Below are 19,108 nucleotides of genomic sequence, written 5' to 3'. Positions count from 1 at the left end.
AGATGCTGTACACCTGTAACTCTGCTCAAAATTAAACAAGGATTTTCTAGAACATTTCATCTGGTACAAATCTATTCTGAGCAATAATAAAACATTTTTTTTTCACTGTATGGAGATGGACAGATGCAGTGTGCCATTATCTGAGACATAGTGCTTCTTGTGGATGAATGCCCTGTTCTACAAGCAGCTCAGACTAGTATTTTGACAGGCAGCGGATAACGGTGGGTCCAAAGCAATCACATCTTTGACTTTGACAAATGGCTGTGCTGTGGCGAAGTTGAAAATAACACACATCCACTTTAATCTCTTTCTTGATTAAATTGGAAGCACGTCTTTTTGACATCATGTGATTCGCTCTCAAAGTAGTGACTACTGCACAGACAGAAAGTCCTCGGGATAGACCCACTAAAATAATATGCATATGTGTGATACTGGAAGTTCCAGAGTGTGGGGATGGGAGGGGAGAGGAGGGGGAGTTGTTTATTTTTTGTTATAAATTAACAATGTGACTAAAACTGGTAAAACGCAGGAATTTTGGACAAATAGAGGAGAAAGACACTAACCAGACTACACATGGGCAACAATTCCCACAATTTCTGGAAAAGATCTTTGACACATTCAACAACAATATTTGTGTCTGTAATTTTGTTCTCCCACAGTGTGTCCATCAGCACTACCTAGAAATGGTTTGCTTTTTCTGCCACAGTCTTCCCTCAACTCAATTTCCTCTGCAGACCCCAGCAGGCAGCGAGGAAGAGAAGGGAATGAGAGAAGAGGAGAATGCTAGCGATAGATGGATGCATTGGGGGATGAAGGAGGCTGAGGGAAGAAATCAGGGGTGTTATAAATAACACTGATGAGGTGAGCTACCATTGATCCACACTGCAGTTGAGAGGTGGGTGGTCCTCCTAGTACTTAATTGCCAGTCATGTGCCCTGGGATGCAGCTACTACTAAATGTGGTCTATCTCTCATTAGGGTTTGACAGGCTGAAAATACAGCAGCTAGACTGGAATTGGGACTCAAACAGAAAGGGATTAAAAAGACAAAGTGCTACAATTAAGACTGATGGGGAGAATGATAGAAAGGACAGAGTGAGAAATGGAAAAGTGTTACTCACGCATTCCACCATCCTGGCCCTGAAGAAACCTGTCCAGGATGATACGAGCCATCAGCGCAGGAGACAGATCCACCTTTACACAGATTAAAAAAAAAAAAAACATAAAAGGAAAGAAAAAAAATCAACAGAAAAGACAAGCAGCTTAAATAAAAACAGACTTTACTATCAATGAGGAATTAATATTCACTTAAAAGATGGTGGAATTTATATTCCTCTCTGAAGAATTGCTTGAGAAAAAAAATCCCATATATCCAGCTGGAAGTGCAAACATATTTTAAAGAGCCTAAGACTTACGACATTGAAATTGCACAGCCAGTTTACCTTTGGCTGATGTCACATAGATAATAATGATCGTAATGGCTCTAAATTATATTATTGCGTTTCAAAACCTTGACCTTACTTTTGACAATCCGCGTGCAAATTGGTCTTTGAAAGCATTGCTTTGCATCAACCTTTCCCACAGGAACAAGAGATCGCTTATTACACAGCCAAGCTACCTGGCTGAATTGCCTTTCCTTCTGTCAAACAGACAACCTGAGTCTCTCATCTTGAAAGAAAAAGCAGCACATACTGTGCCCAGGCAAGAGACAATGGAGAGCTTTAATCATAGAATGATCACCAAGGCAAAACTATAGGAACCAATAGGACACACCTGAGGGATGGTGGGAATGTAGTCCTTAATAGGAAGGAAAGAACCTATGGCAGCAGCACTCTTTGAACACAAACACACCTTAGAGGTGAGCAGTGTTTATGGTCGAGTGCAAGGAGAAAAGTTGACAGGTAAGAGAGCACGAACGACTGATGGTGAATGTGTCTCTCTGATCAGTGCAATACATTCCTACATACTAAAATTGTTGTTATTATTACAATGTTTTATTAACATATTAAAAAAATACAACAGTTATTATAAAGAACAGCATGACAAAAAATATATATGGGTGCATTAGCATAAGATATATTTTTCCAAGGTCTACATTTGGCCAATGCTCAAACAATATACGGCGAATAAAAGAAGATGCATTAAGTCATTCACTACTAAAATTCGCAGCTTACTCAGTATAGAGGGAATTAAAACATTGCTTGAAGACTTTGCCATTCCTAGCCAGCTCATTATGAAACAACATTCTTCCAGCCAAAGATCATTTTTCCTCTTGTTAGCATAATTGGGGACCAAAAGTGAATTTGCCCTCAGCTTGCAGTGAGAATGGAGTGTTTCATCTTTTCTGTGATGCTTCCTTGTAACGCTGGGAGCAGAGATGCTTCTGTCTAAACAATGTCTTTTTACCCACAGTAGTATTTGTTAACATCTCCATAATATTGCACTAAGAAGGCAGCTAGTAAAAAAAAAAAAAAAAAGCTTAACATGTCTATAATAATTAAGGGGTGAGCAAAGAGTTTACATCTTCATTAAGACCTCTGATAGTACTGACTCTGACTTAGCATTTGTAACCTGCAGTTACAGTAGCTTTCTTTCTTCTCTCTAATTCTTCTAATTTCCCCTCACTTTCTTTTCTCCCTTCCATCCTTTCTCTCTGTGCTTCCTGGCCGGTTCACAACTCAAACCCTCAAACCCTGAATAACCAGAGAAAATCAGATTCTTGGTAACCTGCATTAGAGCTGACACATGAAAAATGGCAACATTACCAATGCAGGCTCAGCCTGAATAAAGACTACCTGATTAGTTGAGGTACATGCATCTCCCTAATTTTCATATTAATCATGAGTCCATCTTCATTCCCTGGTCATAACACATACCTTCATGAGTTTAACATGTGACTAAGAATCACAGAGCCTAAAAAGAATTCGTTTTTATTAAAACTCTGGTTTTATCAAACTGTAAACCAAAATGGGTCGCACAGTGCAGCACAACTGCACCTGTTCTAATGCCATATTCAAGTAATATTTGCATAAAATTCCCATAAAGATAGAAACAGTGAATGTTGAGTCCATCTCTGTTTCATGAGCTTCTTCTAAGGGCAAAAAAATATCTATGAATAGTTTTCATCACTGTTAATCATTTTCCTCTGTTGGAGATATATTGTCTCATAAAGACATGAAACTACATCAATTAGCAGTCTGGGAGACCATGAGTGCTTGGTTTAAATGTTAAGTAGCATATTAAGGTGACAGTTAAATGGTTCATAGACAGTTATCTCTTAGCTGAATTGGATCCTTTCAAGAAAAAAAAAAAATCAAGCGTCAATTAAACGGAGAATGAATAATGGCAGTTGGCTTTGAGGTACCACTGATGCATGTGAACTACTGTGATTTTAGATTAAGAGACCCTCGAATTTCATTGCCTAGTGCACGCGCCAATCAAAATTCAAATGCAAATTTAAATGTTTAAAAAGGTTATCGGGCCTTTTCTCTTCCTTTATAATCTGAAAGACGAAAAATGTCGTGAACTTACAAAAAATAAATGCAAAGATTTTCATTCATTCAGTAAGAAGTAATGTAACCATCTAAGATGTAGTGTATTGAGACTATAGTATAGTTGGATTTATATTTTGGAACACTTAACAAGAGTTTGGCATTACCCTAAAAATAGCAAACATTTACTAACTAGGTTTAAAACATAATAAATATAAGTGATCACTTAAATTCTGAAAGAAACAGGTTTCTTACAGCATGAATTTCCAACCTACCTGAGTTTTGTACCACTGAATGACATGGATTTAAGCTGCACATAAACAATTGCTGCTACATCAACAAGACTACAAATTCTTCACTGAACTCGCAAAGAAAATAACCGATCAAATAATAAAGAGAGGAATTAACTAATGACCCCAGTCTCACCTGTCCGCAGTTTGTATCAACTCTGCCTCAACTGCAATTTGGAAAATTACATAATAAAACAGAAAAAGTATTTTCACATCTGCTTAATGGAGCCGAGCGCTAATTACATTAAATAATTGATAATTGAGCCAACCATTTTACCAATTTTGATAATGACTAACAGACAAGGAAGAAAATCAAAAACTGCAGCCAACTGCTATCTATCCATTTATAGAAAAAATAAAGGATAAACTCAGATGTGTTTTTCGTTGGCAAGTAAAAAGACAGAAAAAAAAAAGTTATGCCATTACCTCATTGGCCAATTCAAGCAGGACAGGAGCAGTAGGCTGTGCCTTGGCTTCACTCAGATACCTTCATTATAACAAAGAATAACATGAGTAGTGAAAGAAAAAACATGACCCACAAAGGCAGACAGAAGGGTAGAAGGGGGCTAGATCGGGCTAGCCAAGACATGCTAATGTCCCAGATGACTTTGCCCTGGGTGGCATATGGCAGGCTCCGTGTGGTTAAAACAGCACTGCTTGAAGGGCTTCAAATTTCCAAGAAGCCAGACAAGCATATGATAGTTAGTTAACCCCTGCCGCCCAAAAAGCCTTTTTTCCCTCGCCAGCTAAACCTGCAACACACTTCAGATCTTACCCAGATCATCTCAGAGGTTTGTTGTTGTAAGTAGATTAGAAGTGCATTATCCAGCTTTATTTTCTCCAGAACAGTGGCCTAATAAGCTAGATAAAGGCTAATTGCAATATGCAAAGAGGCTTTTCCCAATACAGTCTGTTTTCAGTTCTTTCTTTCTTTCTTTTCTTTTCTTTTTTTAAATTTAACCATGCTCATTGAATTACAGATAATCATCCCATCATAAGCCTGTGTGTAAGGCAAATGTCCAATGGTTGGTTTATTTATTTACTTTCCTGCTTTCAGTTTGACACAGAGAACAGAGCTTTAGCCTAGCAGGTGCAAGTGGGGGTCGGGAATGAATCCTGTGGGTGGTGATTTGTTTGTAAGAGATTATAATTGTCATGGAGGCCACACACAGGGGTCGGTGAACGATTTAAAGGAAGAAGAAAAACAGTAAGAGAGATGAGAAAACGATAAAGAAGGAGAACGATCTAGAAAGAAAACAGAAGAAAACAAAACAATATAAAGCACGGAAACACAATACCTTTGGTAGTAGCTTTCAATAACATCCGGCACATGGTGTCTTGAGAATGTCCTTTTGATCCATTTCTTTAAATTTAATAATAATATGAAGAAAAATGAAGATTAATGGCATAATAATCATAATAGCTAAAACAATTAACACATACACACAGATACATACACATAGGCATAGATACAGCTCTTAAGTTAGTACTATTTTTAGGCACAAAGTGCTTTCCATTTCCGGTTGACCTGACTAAAATGCTAACTTGTTCACCCTTGGCTTCTCTTCCATGCTCTATTCTTTATGAACAATTGCAGCAGCAATTTAATTTCAATGATATTGGTAAGGGTCAAACTGTGCCAAGGCACTCTCGTTCAAACTAGCTATCTCCATCTACCTTCTTGATTCAAACCCTGTATTCACTTCTGCTTTTTTGATCAAACAATGACATTATTCCACATTTCACACCCTGACATTTCTATGCAATTCAATTGCCATCGTTGCCGAGAAGAAGGAGAACAGGGGATATAGCGGAAGAGCACTGGTTAAAAACAACTTATTTAAAAACTACTACACACAAAAAAATGTAATTCCACAGAGACGGGCAGTGTGACTGACACCTGTCAGTGGGATGATAAATGACTCCATTTTCTGCTTGTGCTGCCTTCTGCCACTGGCGGCAGTGGCCATTTATCATCATCCACTGTCAGCCGTGGAAAGCAGCAGTGACAGTGCGAGTCAGCAAACATTTAGCACACACAGCCGCACTACACGGGGAAATTATTATTGTCAGAATAATAATGGTTTAGCATAATTTATTACAGGTCCACCAAATAAGCAGGGGCTAGATGTTATTAGACAGATGGATGGGAAGGCTTGGCAGACATCCACTGAGGCTCAGGCAGGCAAAGGCCCTCAACGTGAACGTGAGAAGGAGGAGGGGGTGGTGGTGTGGGGCGAAATAAACGGGGGTATGGTGAGGGGGGGGGCATCCTCCAAACCAATCAGAAAGCTGGCAGTTCAATTACAAAGAAATAAAGGGACATTCATCATTCAATTAGGCACCTGTCAGGGCTCACAAAGGAAGAAAACTTCTAACCTGGTACTCCAGGGAGAAGATGCTCAGAAGAGTGGACTGCGAGTGACTGGAACAAATAAAAGAAGGACAAAGTTAATTACCAGAGTGCATTGCACAGAGACAAAGGGAGAAGGGAGCTTCAAAGCTGGGGCCAGCTGCCCTGTAATCTAAAAGAACATGAAAACAAGTGTGGCAAAGTTGTTCCAGATGAACACCTCTGACAAAAGGATTCCTGCTACGATGGTGTGGGGGAAGAAGAAAAAGGGAGGCTGTGTGGGGTATGAAAGATGAGAAAAATATAGCTCATTTTTGTTTTTTTCGTTTAGTCATTAATACATAGCATCTTCCTCTATCCTTTGTCTCTCCAGGAAAGTGCTAAACTAATCTTAATTCAAGTGCAGAGTCTGCTATTATAAAGTAACACGATGGCAAGAAAACTCCAACCAACCTAAAGATAACAAAATTGAAGAGAAATTTATATCTATGCAAATAATTGACACAGTTCAATATTTAACTAGTGAGTAAAGCGTGGTATTCACTAGCAATTACAGTCATAGTATTCATAGGTTTAAAAGTAAGTGGATAAACTAGCATGACTATAAATATGTGGAAGCTGAAACAATTGGACATAACCAAATGCTAAATTTCTGAGCTTGTGAAAAATGACCAATTGTGGAAATGGTGGATGTAATTCCTATATAATACTTTAGGTAAACCCATGAAATTAAAGCTGAAATGCTACACAATCATATCTGGATTGTCTTATTGTGAATCCATTGTTGTGGTGTTAAAAACATTTTTTATGAAAATCTTCTTCTTCTCCAAGAAACATGTTGACCCAAGTGTATGCTTTTTACTTTAATCTGCAAAGTGGATGACTACTGTGAGTGTCTTTTTTTGTGTATGACAACATGTAGACACGCATAAGAAAAAAAGTACTTTCTTTGATAGCATATGGACCGTTCTATATCATTCCCACTGCAACGGATGGGCTTTGAAATGGAAACTTTCACTATATGTGACTCCCGAGAGTCAGTCAATTCCATGGGTTGCCATAAGCTACATTTATCTCCAGCTCCAGTCAATGTCAAACACCTGGCAAAGAGGCAAACCCGGAAAACAGACAGTTCCAACAGGGACTTGCAGCCCATTCGATACCCACCTTAGCTGCCATTGTGTCCTTAGAGTTACAGATATTTAAATGAGTGACACAAATTATAGGAGTTGGACTGTGCACATCTTCAGCTTGCATATCACAAAAAAAAGAAAAAGAAACATGTGTGCTCTCATACACACACACCCACAAACTGCTCCGTAATTTTCACAAGTGGTTTTATGTCTCCATATACTGCACTCAGTACACTTGATTGTTAAATTTAATGGACTTTTCATTACAAGTCACCTGGGAATGGTATGTAAATACTCATGAGAAGCTGAAGCTTCCAATCTGCATTAAAATATTGAGTCTACACAGGACACCGACATCAATCACTAGAAACCGTAAAATACCCTTGTGACATGCAAACAAAGCCAGAAGAATGTCAAATCCTGATTTCTGTCTGGAATGTCTGTCTGTGACCATTTTTTAAAGAAAGCATCTTAACCATTGGAATAGTTCAGCCTGTTATGATGAACCAAAGAAGTCCTCTTGGGATCCCTAGACACCACTTTTAAACAATTTTAATCCTGTAGCTGAAGAACAGCTAAGGATACTTCCACGTTAGGTACAATTAATTTGTACACTGTCCAAGAACAACTGCGACCCCCCCCCCCTCAATTCCCTGCTTATTTCCCAACCACCATATGCAAAATAAAACATGCACCAAATCTTACTGACACAACAGTTCTAACAACTTGATAATGTTATTGAAGTATTCCGAAGTTGAGCAGTATTTCACGTCACTGGTGGTTTTGTTTTGGGTGTGCAAATGAAGACGGTCCACACAGTCGTGCAATCCTTCAAACCTCATCTCATGTGTTTGATACAGATTTTTTCATCTGATGCACACGATACTCAAGTTTGTCTCGTGCACTCCCAAGTTTGGCTCTTCATCAAGAAGCAGGACACAAATCATCGTACCATGCCCGTGGGGCAGTATACAGTGTTCACACATATCAAACATACTAGACTTTGGTGTAATCGAGCACCACATGTTAAAGCAGCCCGATTCTCATCACACACAAAGTTACAAAAGTAAAGAAGACGACAAAGGAAGTTCTCAGAGTGTGAGGGGAAAAATTGTCTACCCCCTCAGCATTAATTTATAATGATGCTTAGGGGTGAAGGGGCCACTGCAATTAAGTGGGCCATTAAATGGTCAACTGTCAACATGTGGACACTTAAGGGAGGGAAAAAATTTCTTCCACACTTCAACCTTGCACCTGAGCATTTCGACAGTATTACAGCCTTATTGTTGGCATGGGACCATCATGATCCCCCTGTCGGAACAGACATCTGTTACGTTTTAAATGGATTACTCTCTATAATGAGCATGATTACTGCTTAATTGCTAAATCTATAGCCTGTTAACTTTAAAGGGACATAAACGACGCTTAATATCTATGAAAACATATCTGTTTCAAAAACACTAAGAAATTTGGGGACTTGTGTTTTCATTTTTACCTCAAGCAGATTGACACAAAAACAAGACTCAAACTAAACTATTGAGAGATGTGAAGAAATAGTTAAAAAAAAAGGAAAAACATTAAAAAGGGGCAAAATGAAGAGCTGAATGCAGATATCTGGATTAAAACCAAGACTTGTTTGCATTTTATAGAGTCTGTCAAGTTTTATGCTGCTATAATCCCCCTTTTTTTATTTAACAGACATTAACAATAAGTTATTGCAGACTTTACATTAATGTATATCCAGCCTGTCCTCTCTTGGGCGCAGTAAGCTCACCTTATGCTAAAATATGTAGCCAATTGCCGTCTTACAACGAGGATTTGATCTGCCTACTGAACAGGAGTATTACATTTTTACTATAATTCATGTATCCCATTGCCACACAGTACAAGCGTTTGTGAAACTCTGTCCTGTCTCAGTGGTTATAAAAATGAACCCAATTTGTTAACTATTCTAAAACCAGCTGCATTTCTGACTGTATTTTGTTAGCCTTAAACAAATCCTGTAGCTTGCATTTTATTATGAATTGCACACATGATACGCACAGCCAAATGCTTAGTGTCAATATGCAACACATGGAAATGTTAGGATATGATAAAACAGCTTTGAACATTTTTTTAAAATAAGATGATAAGGTAACAAGGTTTTCCACCTTTTCTAATATTTAAATATCTCTTGGTGATGTGGTTGTAACTGACAATGACTACGAATATTTAAAATAACATATATTAGACACTTGTCTTCCTAAAGTGAAGCCTAAAACAGTTCTGTGACTAAAGCTAGGAAGTCGTGAGCCCTTTGTGAATTGTGTAAATAAAGAAAGCTATTTTTTAATGCACTTGCCAAGGTCAACATATGGGTTCATTGATCGCTGTTTCACTTACTTAAAAAAAAAAAAATCAATCTCATCAAACAAAGAACACACAAAATATAATTTGAAGAGCCACGGACAAGAGTCTGTGACACTGCAGTGCACACTTACAGTGGCTTTTATGTAAAAAGCAGAAAATAAAAAATCTGCCCTTTCGGATATAATTTAGAACATGGGGAAACAGAAGGTTGGGAGACAGAAGAGTGGTTAGGGAATCATTCACTCTCAACCTAATTACCCTTCCTTACAACATAAGACAGAGCATTAATATGCACTGGCACCCAAAATAGTAAAGCAGCAGATTAAATTAAAAACAATTAGGGACTTTCACTTTGTCACTGAACTGGTATGGCTGTCTGGTCAGTACTTCAGGCTCTATTAAGCTAGGTTACCCAGTGGCTGTGAATCTGATAAATTCAAGTTTGAGTGCTGCATTAACTTATTTTCTTGTGCATTCAGGCTGTATCATTGCCTTAAACACGAACACAGTGAAAAGCCTTGAAATTCCCATCAACCTAATTAATAGGAGATGAGGGAAATTCAAACTATCAATTATATTTGGAAACTTCCTATTTACAAATAATTAATTATAAACAATAGCTGTAATTTGGGTAATGAAAGCCACCTGGCTAATGGCATTGGTATCATATGCTGCGACAGTATTTAGCATTTGGTGGATCTGCATGCAGAGTGTGTTGAATGGTGTGACTCTTCAGGGCATGGAACTGTCTAATAGCACATATTTTTACTGCTGGCGATGAAACAATTTTCAGAAGGGAATGACATGGAAGAAATATTTTGTGCAAGGAAATCTGAGAGGATAAGGCTTAGTTTAAATTCTACACCTATACTACATTACATTATTATTGAAGTTTAATTCCATTATTTTTTCACATATTTAGGTTTATTTACCATCAAAACACCTCATTCAGACAAGAGTGCTGACAATACTATATGAAGCACTTACTTTGCTATAGATCAGTATTTTATACAGCTGAATACGGGCTAAAACGCTGGATATGCAAATGTTGTTAATTACACATGCTGATAGGCAAAATGCTAACATCTGTTTCTCAGCTAAGCCTAGCGTCATCAGCAGCCAAACAAATGAGTTGAAAAAAAAAATCTTTATACATTAATGTATAAATGTGATATATTCTGACAACGGATAGAAACAAACACAAATCTCAGTGTGTCATTTAGCTTCAAACAAATACTTGCACAATGAGCGCACGTGTTTAGAGTTTAAATATTTGCAATTTTTGTTCTGCAAAAACAAGTATAAAGGCTTTTTTTTTTCCTTTTAAGCACAATTAACATAATGACTGTTGCATTTTAGAAAGCTATAGAAATTTTTGTGCAATTTTTTTGTCACTTTTAAACAATATTTTCAAGATATTTCTCCATCTGAAGGAAGACTCACCAGTTTGTACTGTGAACAAACCGCCACCCCCAACAATCTTACCGCAGCAGGCCATACAAACCTACAAGGCTGTAGGGGACCATGGACAGAAATGGTTTTAGCAGAGGCACAATATGACCCCTACTGAGCTTCCTTTACTTTATTACAATCTTTAAAATTTCTGTCTGTTGAGGTGCCCTGAGTTGTCAGAGCTGTTATATAATGGCAGTAAAAAGAGCAAGAAAACCTTTACAATCACCACTCTAATTGTGATTCCTCCTGAAAGCAAGGGATCTTCACCACTCCGTCTGTGCAAAGACGTGCTATAACTATAGTATTTTGCCATTGTTAAAGCATAATTACTGTCACTGCTGCTTCTGCAAGCTCTCATGGAAAACAGAAAATGAGGTTCATGCTATCCGTCAAGTGGCGAGTGTCCACTGGTCTGGCAAAGAAACACATTACACTGACCAATTGCCTATTCCCCCAAGCGCAGCTGGGGAACTTGTACCATTCTGGGCAATTTTGTTTCATTCTTCGTCTGCAATTGATTCCAGTATGCAAAGAGAACCCCAGGCTAGAGACTCTGATATAACTGCCCAGCTGAACTGTAGGTTTCTCTCAGAGTACATATGTTTTTTGGGGGGGTTCAGTGACAACACTACTACTGATACTAGCATACAGTACAGCAGATGCTGATCTTATTCTTAGAGTACCATATCAATAGTTTTACTCTACTAATATTGACCTACTCAGTCTATCGCTCCAGTAAATGCAGTTTTTAACCTTCACGGTATGGGACCATGTAATTTCTATAAGGCCTAACTTAAAAACAAGCTGCTTACCTCTTTGTTTTTAGACCAATGAGCCAAAAAGGCTTTGCACTCTATGGAATGTGCTTGGACAACATCCCTCTGATATGAGAAGGAAGTATTCATTCCTTTGCTTCCTAATCAAGTAATTGATTACATCTATTATTCATGAACTCCTTAGCCTGACATGAAGTTGTACACTCAGCTTCTCTTCTTTCCACACCTTCTCTCTGCTAACACTTCATTCATCCCTTCACCCTTCCAGTGCTCATCTAACCACATAAAGGCGTGGAATTATTTAGCCAGCCTTCAAGGGTTGTACCCCTAAGCCCCAACTGCCAGTTTGTGTTTTGTTCAATATGGGCAGCCAGAAGTGTGAGGCCATGCACTGGAAGCTGTCGGGGCTGGCCCCACAGGCTCTGCACTTGATCAGTCTCTGGGTAATGTCATTGCCACTTCCAGCCTACAAAATACTTGTGGAGTTCTACCTTCACAGCACAGCAGCTGGAAAGAGGAAATCAGTTGATTCCACAGGGACAATCGTAGAAATCAAAGTTAAAACTGAGAAACAAGCCAGGAATGTAATACATATATGCCAAGACTTTGATATACCTAAAATGTGGGCAATGAGCCCTTGAAAGCTGTGAACAAATAATAAATACCACACACTGGGAAAAAAAAAGCAATATTTAATGTTTTTTTTCTCCACCATATTATACCTGTTATCAAATCCTTAACTTTAACCGCCATGCAAAGAGGTAAACAATATGACTACAATAAATAATCAATGAGCAATTCCCTGAGCTTCATGCTGAGCTGAGATATTACCATCAAAAACAAAGTGTAGCCAAGAAATCATCATATCAATGGCACATGCCACAACAACCCTGCCCTGCGCTTTCCTTCCAAAGATCATGCTAGATAAACCCCAAATAACAGAGAAATTAACAAATGCTTGACATTTGCTCAACATCCATTATTCTGACACTTCTTCAGAATTTCAAAAGGCTGAACGCATGCTTAATCAACATTCATATTCCCAGAGCGAGCTCCAGCACCATATTGCAGCCCGCCTCAGTGCTGATGAAAACGGCACATTAGGGCCCGATTCGAAAAACGTTCAGGGACTCCTCACCAGGGAACTGTGTCTGTGCGTGTATGTGTGTGTGTGAATAAAAGAGAGGCGCTGATTGTGTTTAGTGGGGAAAGATGCTTCACACTTTACTGTTTAAGCTTTTCTTTTTTGCAAATCAGCCGCATCTGCCCCGTTTTGCTCATTCTTTTACTTTCATCACTGTGAAAGCCATATAAGGAGCTGAATGGCATTTTAAAGAGGGGGGTGATCATTACATCCCAATTCATTCATAATATAGCACAGAAGGACACAGAGGACTCTCACATTCCCTCCCTCTTTATCTTGCCCTTCTTGCACCAACTCTCTCGGGGGACAAGTGGTAGAAGGACTGGGGTCCCCTCTAGACCCATGGGAAGACAGGCAAGGCCTGAGAGAGCAGCCCATCATTTCCAATTCTAATATGTGGCAAGAGAAGGACCTGATGGGACTGATGTCACATTTCCCCCCACACCAGCCTGCGATCGGCCCCCCATCCCCCTTTTCTGCCTAGCCACAGTCCAGATAGTAAACAGGACACCACGACTGGCTAAGAGGAGGGCAAAGAAGAGAGGGCAAGAACGGGGGTTGATATTTGCATGTCCCTCCATTGTGAGTGGGGGTAAAAAGTGACAGCACCGTGTCCAATTCTTTTCCCCCCAGAGCAGCTCGGGCCCAGCAAGAGAGGCCAGGCTGACAGATGACTCCCAACATCTGTGTTATGCAGCCGTTACAGATGAGGGACTCCACATCACAATCTTTCTCTTTCTGTCTGTCTATAGGACACTCCCTCTCTCCTCCCACAAACGCTTTTCATAATACAAGCAAAAGACCGACAGACTCTCTGTGGAAATTACCTTGAAATGGCCTATAACAATCTTTTTGTTCCAAGTTTAAATTCTCTTCCATTTAAGTTCCCAATCAAAAGCAATGACTATGAAATGATTTTGAACTCTATACAGCATTCAGATCCTTTGGGGTAATGATTATTTTAACAGAATTTAAAAAAAAAAAAAAAAAAACAACTAAAGGGGAAAGAACTGTAAGAAATTTAACAAATAAAGATTTTTTTCAACCTAGTCAACATCTATCTACTGTAGATCTGTAGCTATAATATATGATGAAAGATCCTTTTTATATCAACTCCTTTTATTAATACATTTTAACTTTAATTGCATAAAAAAATGAATTCAGCCAGAGCAGAACTGTAAAATGACCACAGAGGACCATCAAATCATTTATGATTTCACCTAAAGTCAGTAACTAATAACTCCCTAGACCTAAATATATTACATCAGTAGGATGCCTTTACGCTCACCTGTGAAGTATTTTCATATACTTATTGGATAAATCAGATTAATGTAGCATAAAAGAAAACTATATGGTGTTTACTGACTCAAAGCCAGCCTTTAGTGGTTAACTACATGCATACAATTAAGGCACTGACTGTGCTACTTTCTTTGACAGAAATATGTGCATTTCATGCCATTTCTACTCAATATTGATTTTAACTGAGTAAATAATATTGCAATTAACAAAATGAGGTTTGAAAATATATATATTTATTACAGTGCTGGCTCTGGCTATGTTGGCCAAAGAGAAACCCTGAATAAAATACAATTACAGGGTAGCAAAATAATATCACTATCTAAATAAACTTCATGCCTCTGCTATTATACTTGTAAACAACACATGAATTTACAATTTATTCAACAGTTTCCATCCCCTGGAAAACAGGTATAGTATATTGCAAAATGATTTGGTATCAATGCAACTGTCTATTCTCCTGACTGTAATAACCAATTCTCTTGCCCATCCCCTTAGTCCAAGCCTGTCCACAATAAAGCCCCAAACCCCCTCCAACCCAACCACTGCCAGGCCCAGCCTGGCCAATATTTACGCAATGGCAGGGCTCCCACACAGTCTAAGGGGACAGGGGGTGTGTGGGGTGGGGGTGGCTGACTGCTGTGCCTGAGCGCATGCTAAGAGATGATGGATGGCCTAGTCGATATGTTATGTCTTAAGAGCCTGATTTCCTGCCAGTCCAATCACTAACCCTCCAGAGCCCAGCTCAGCTGATTGGACAACCAGAATAATTTCGCAGACTGTGAAAACACTGCTGCCGTGCCTGTCTGTCAGGCCCAGTGACGAGACTCAGGGATTTAAAGAGCAAGGGCCTCCCCGAGATTGGTTATAGTGAACGTAAAAATAATAACCAGCAAGACTAAACAAAAGAGCAAGCACCTCTGGGAGAGAAAGACTGTGAAGAATTACTGGAATGAAAACGGTGCAGTGTTTTCATTTAATTATTACACTCCAGTACAAAAGATGGCATTTGGTATGTTTGTTAAAGGCAGTTTGAGAGAGAATACAAAAAAGAAATAAACGCTAGACAGACTTCAGTGTTTCAGTGGTTAAACATGAGCGATATTGGATGCATTTTATATGCATGACATATTCCGTAAAATGCTGACAGTGAGAACAAAGGCAAACTGAAACTCCATGGCATCCCCTTTGGGGACCTGATACCTTCTTCTAGATTGGTGATTAGGGCACAATGGAAGTAGGAAGCTCCAAATACATGCGACTTTGTAAGTGACCTCGACGGGATCAGCCATGCTGTCCTGGAGGCCTTGGGGGATTACACATGTTACAGTCAATAACAGGAGGGCCTTCAGTGTCAAGGAGAAAGGCAAATACAACCATTAACCTCTCTCTTCGATTTCTGGATGTGCAGGACCTGCATGGCAAAACGCTGGCTAATGCTGTGGTGGAAGCCAATACAGAAACCTGTGTGGAATTAATTAGTGATCTTAACAAGTGAATTAAATAGGATCACAAATGCTGAAAAATAGGAGATAAAACTGAGGGGGGGAGGGGGATTACTTGGCTATGGGGAGCTGTACTCAGATGATAACAATATAATTTAAATTAACAAGCTCTCTGATACATTAATTAATTTCCAATAATCCAAAGACATCTTGTTTGGGCTTCTTTTGGTCTTGACTCATTGTTTTATAATGTGTGGTAACTGATGCTCATACGCAGCAGTTTGGTGTTTACTTTCTATGTCAGACATTAATATGCACTTGGAGTACAGTAACAGTCAATTGGCAAATGCAACGGAAACACACACTGAATGCAATCCAGTGTGTACACACTCACCTTGGAAACTTGTCCTTCAGTATCTTCATGCATCGGCGTGTAGGTCTCAGTTTTTCAGTCCATCGCACTATCTCTTTATATTCTGCTCGGGACAGTCTCATCTTTGAAGAGGGGAAGAGAATCTGATCAACACATGCTTCTGCACAAAGTTGTGACAACGCGACCTGCGAGGGTGTCAGGTCACTGACAGCTGTCAAAAACAGCTGTTTTACTGTTTTAGTAGCTGCACCGCTAACCAAACCTAGCTTTATGTTACACCTGCGAAACACTAAGGGCATATCATAACGTAAAACCTTCGGTCTCACCAAGGTATTAGTCGGCTTCATGTCTATTGTGTGCAACATGCTGCAAAAAATAGCTCAAAAGCAATAAATACCATGAAAAAGGGATCTTTACTCTTAATTCCTGCAGTCCTAGTACCGTCCCCGATAGCTGCTTCCCGCTAGGAAGTTGAAGGGGGTTACTTTCATGTGAACACGGAGTTGATTGGTAGAAGAATCCAAGGAGCTGAGTATGCCGACAGATGATTGGTTACTTTGTAGCGCGAAGGCGGTGCCTAGCTAAGACGTGTTGGTCACTGGAACTGCCTTCTCGTCGGCTGTTAACGACGCACGCAAAAACGAGTAGGTATTAGTAATGATAAGATACAGGCTCTCCTGTTACATTCTTCAAGTATTTTGCAGTCCAGCGGCTCTGGAATACATGAACTGTGCTGTTAGGGAAAACGCTTATGTTTTTTGTTCTTTTGTTTTAAGGGAAAGGTTGTAATGGAGAAATAGAGGCACGGTGACTGGGAGAAATAAGGGAACGCCTCCCTAATGCGTATGTGAACTACAGTTTCACTAATAGCGTGACAGATTTAACAAATTTCTAGCCATGGTTTTGGTTCTGCGTTTACCTTTATGGCACTCACTGGGGATGAAAAAAAAACGATGGATGAAACAAATAGTTTTTTAGCTTTGACCATAAAATTTATATTTTGTACCGCAACACTCAGTCTCATGTAAAGCGAAGGGTTCATGCAGCGATTTCAGACACATGGCTCTTTTGTTTGTACTTCTGATTTATTTTTAAAAATAGTTATTTACATTTTAAAGAACTGAAGACGCAGTATCTTTATAGCTGAGTCCATCGTTTTTCAAAAAATCTTATTTTCCGTATTTAGCGCAGTAATTGAAATTAAAGTGTCTAAATATATTTTCTCACCTTTTTATAGTGGTTCAATGAGAGTCATATGACATCTGTTACCCCTTGACTCCACAATTACCTCCTATGGGAAATGTTGTGGGTCATCTCCAGTCTTGGGCTCCCCCAGTACCCACCAGCATCCTCTCTCAGCAGTAAAGGTATATTGGTTCAATTTGCACGACATAAATTAGACGTAAAAAATTCAAATGGATTGCTGTATAGAAGAAACAACTGTGAAACTTTGAAGGATAAACATTTGCTTTCTGTAACATTTCTAACTTGAAGCTGTGTGTCTTTTAATGATTATGAATCTAACAGTTAAAAATTGGTTGTTTTAAACAACAGTAAGATTGGAGTAATTCTTTAAGACCAAATACATCCCTTGAGATCAATATAATTTTACAATGGCATTACTGTATAATTAGTCTCTGTGGAATAGTGCTAAAGCTCATTCACTAATAGATTTTCTTTTAAATCTTTTGTCTTCTTCAGTTCATTTTTGTTTGATTTTTATTTTCCTAAAAAAATTAAAAATGAAAGATGATCGCTGTCACAAATAACAGGACTCAAAATGTGTATTTTTTATTTATTTATTTATTTTTAATCTGTATTATCACCTGTATGCCTGTATAATTATATTAGTCTCTTCTATGGCTGAGTCAAACATTCTTTTGGTTTTCTGCATTCTGAGTGAACAATGCATCAGTGAGCAGAAAGTCTCTATCTGACCTGTGCTGTGTCAGAAAATAGCAGTCATTGTTGTTGGTCAGTGTAGTATGATGTCTGAGATGAGCTGAGGTCTTAGGCTCTGTGTTCACCGGCATAGTGCCTGGGTCTGAAAGGGCTCAGCGCTCTGTAGCTGTTACAAAAGGGAGCTGTGTAGTGGGATTGGTATAGCTAGATAAGATCAGGGCAACTGAGGAAGTCTGGTCTGATTGCTACAAAGGGCTGAGGTCAGGGGCAGGAGGAGCAGTTTACCCATCTAGGTATCAGAGGATCAGGGGTTTTGGTGGGGAGCCGTGTGTGTAATAGGTATAAAAGGATCAGTGTAATGCAATGGTATAAAATGATAAAAATCAGAGAAGGGGTTGGAAGGCTGTGTATTGTAATGGCTTCAAAAGCTAGGGGATCAGAGATTTTGTTGTTTGCAGGTGTCTACTCTTGCCCTTCTATGTACTCCTATGTGTGTGTGTAAGCACACATTTTTGTATTGAATAAGTTTATATCTGTATGCATTTACTGATGGCTAAGAAAGCCACAGCAGGCTGTGATTAGAGCTGAAAGAGAGAGCGAGGTGATGGAGAGGATGCAGGGAAAAGATACCGGGTGAAAGATGAGTGCTTTGGAGACTGCGTGTAAACAGGGCAGTTGTACACCCAGTGTCGCTAACCAGCTGTGAAGCCGTCTCACAGTAGGAGATGAATTTACAAAGGATGTCTCCCTCTGATATCCAGGAGATGCTGCACTGATCTCTGCTCCACTGCTCTCGGCACACCATTGTAGTGCTAAGCACTGTTCCACTAATGGCACTTATATACCTTAATGCCTGGAAAACATTTACATTTTGCTGGAAGCAGAGGGAAAGTGTGTATCTGTGGAGAAGAGGAAAATGCGTGCATGGATAGGAAGTGTTTTTTATCAACAGTATCTGACAATGAATTGAAGATTTGTGAGGCTGTGTAATTTCCTTTACTCATCACATAGTTTAAGGAAATTGCAAGCCCTCCCATGTCTTACACATAGTCCCTCCTTACCATATCTAGTGATATTACTCACGTTACAAAGAGAGCATTTTG

General features: G+C 39.1%; 1 protein-coding gene and 1 long non-coding RNA gene across 3 annotated transcripts in view; one reads left to right on the top strand and one right to left on the bottom strand.

Annotated features, from left to right (window-relative positions):
• cdin1 (CDAN1 interacting nuclease 1) overlaps positions 1-16,573 on the bottom strand; it is a 52,059-nt gene extending 35,486 nt beyond the window's left edge. The window contains exons 1-6 of one of the 2 annotated variants that reach the window (XM_005723777.2): positions 16,501-16,573; positions 16,125-16,225; positions 6,159-6,204; positions 5,078-5,142; positions 4,206-4,266; positions 1,120-1,192 (exon numbers count right to left, since the gene is read on the bottom strand). In XM_005723777.2, the coding sequence (XP_005723834.1) occupies positions 1,120-1,192; positions 4,206-4,266; positions 5,078-5,142; positions 6,159-6,204; positions 16,125-16,225; positions 16,501-16,503 (349 nt within the window). In that variant the 5' untranslated portion in view covers positions 16,504-16,573. The remainder of the gene's footprint in view (positions 1-1,119; positions 1,193-4,205; positions 4,267-5,077; positions 5,143-6,158; positions 6,205-16,124; positions 16,226-16,500) is intronic. The other variant, XM_005723778.1, reaches the window with a different exon arrangement.
• A 110-nt stretch (positions 16,574-16,683) lies between these two features.
• Positions 16,684-17,464, top strand: LOC102215204 (uncharacterized). The gene is made up of 3 exons (XR_311471.1): positions 16,684-16,747; positions 16,880-16,946; positions 17,341-17,464. It is a non-coding gene; the product is annotated as an uncharacterized LOC102215204 (long non-coding RNA).
• The last annotated feature ends 1,644 nt before the right edge of the window (positions 17,465-19,108 follow it).

Source organism: Pundamilia nyererei, unplaced genomic scaffold (assembly GCF_000239375.1).
Source record: "Pundamilia nyererei isolate P.nyererei 1_Seehausen unplaced genomic scaffold, PunNye1.0 scaffold00010, whole genome shotgun sequence".
In the NCBI taxonomy this organism is placed as follows: domain Eukaryota; kingdom Metazoa; phylum Chordata; class Actinopteri; order Cichliformes; family Cichlidae; genus Pundamilia; species Pundamilia nyererei.
This window is presented reverse-complemented; position numbering and strand designations above follow the sequence as displayed.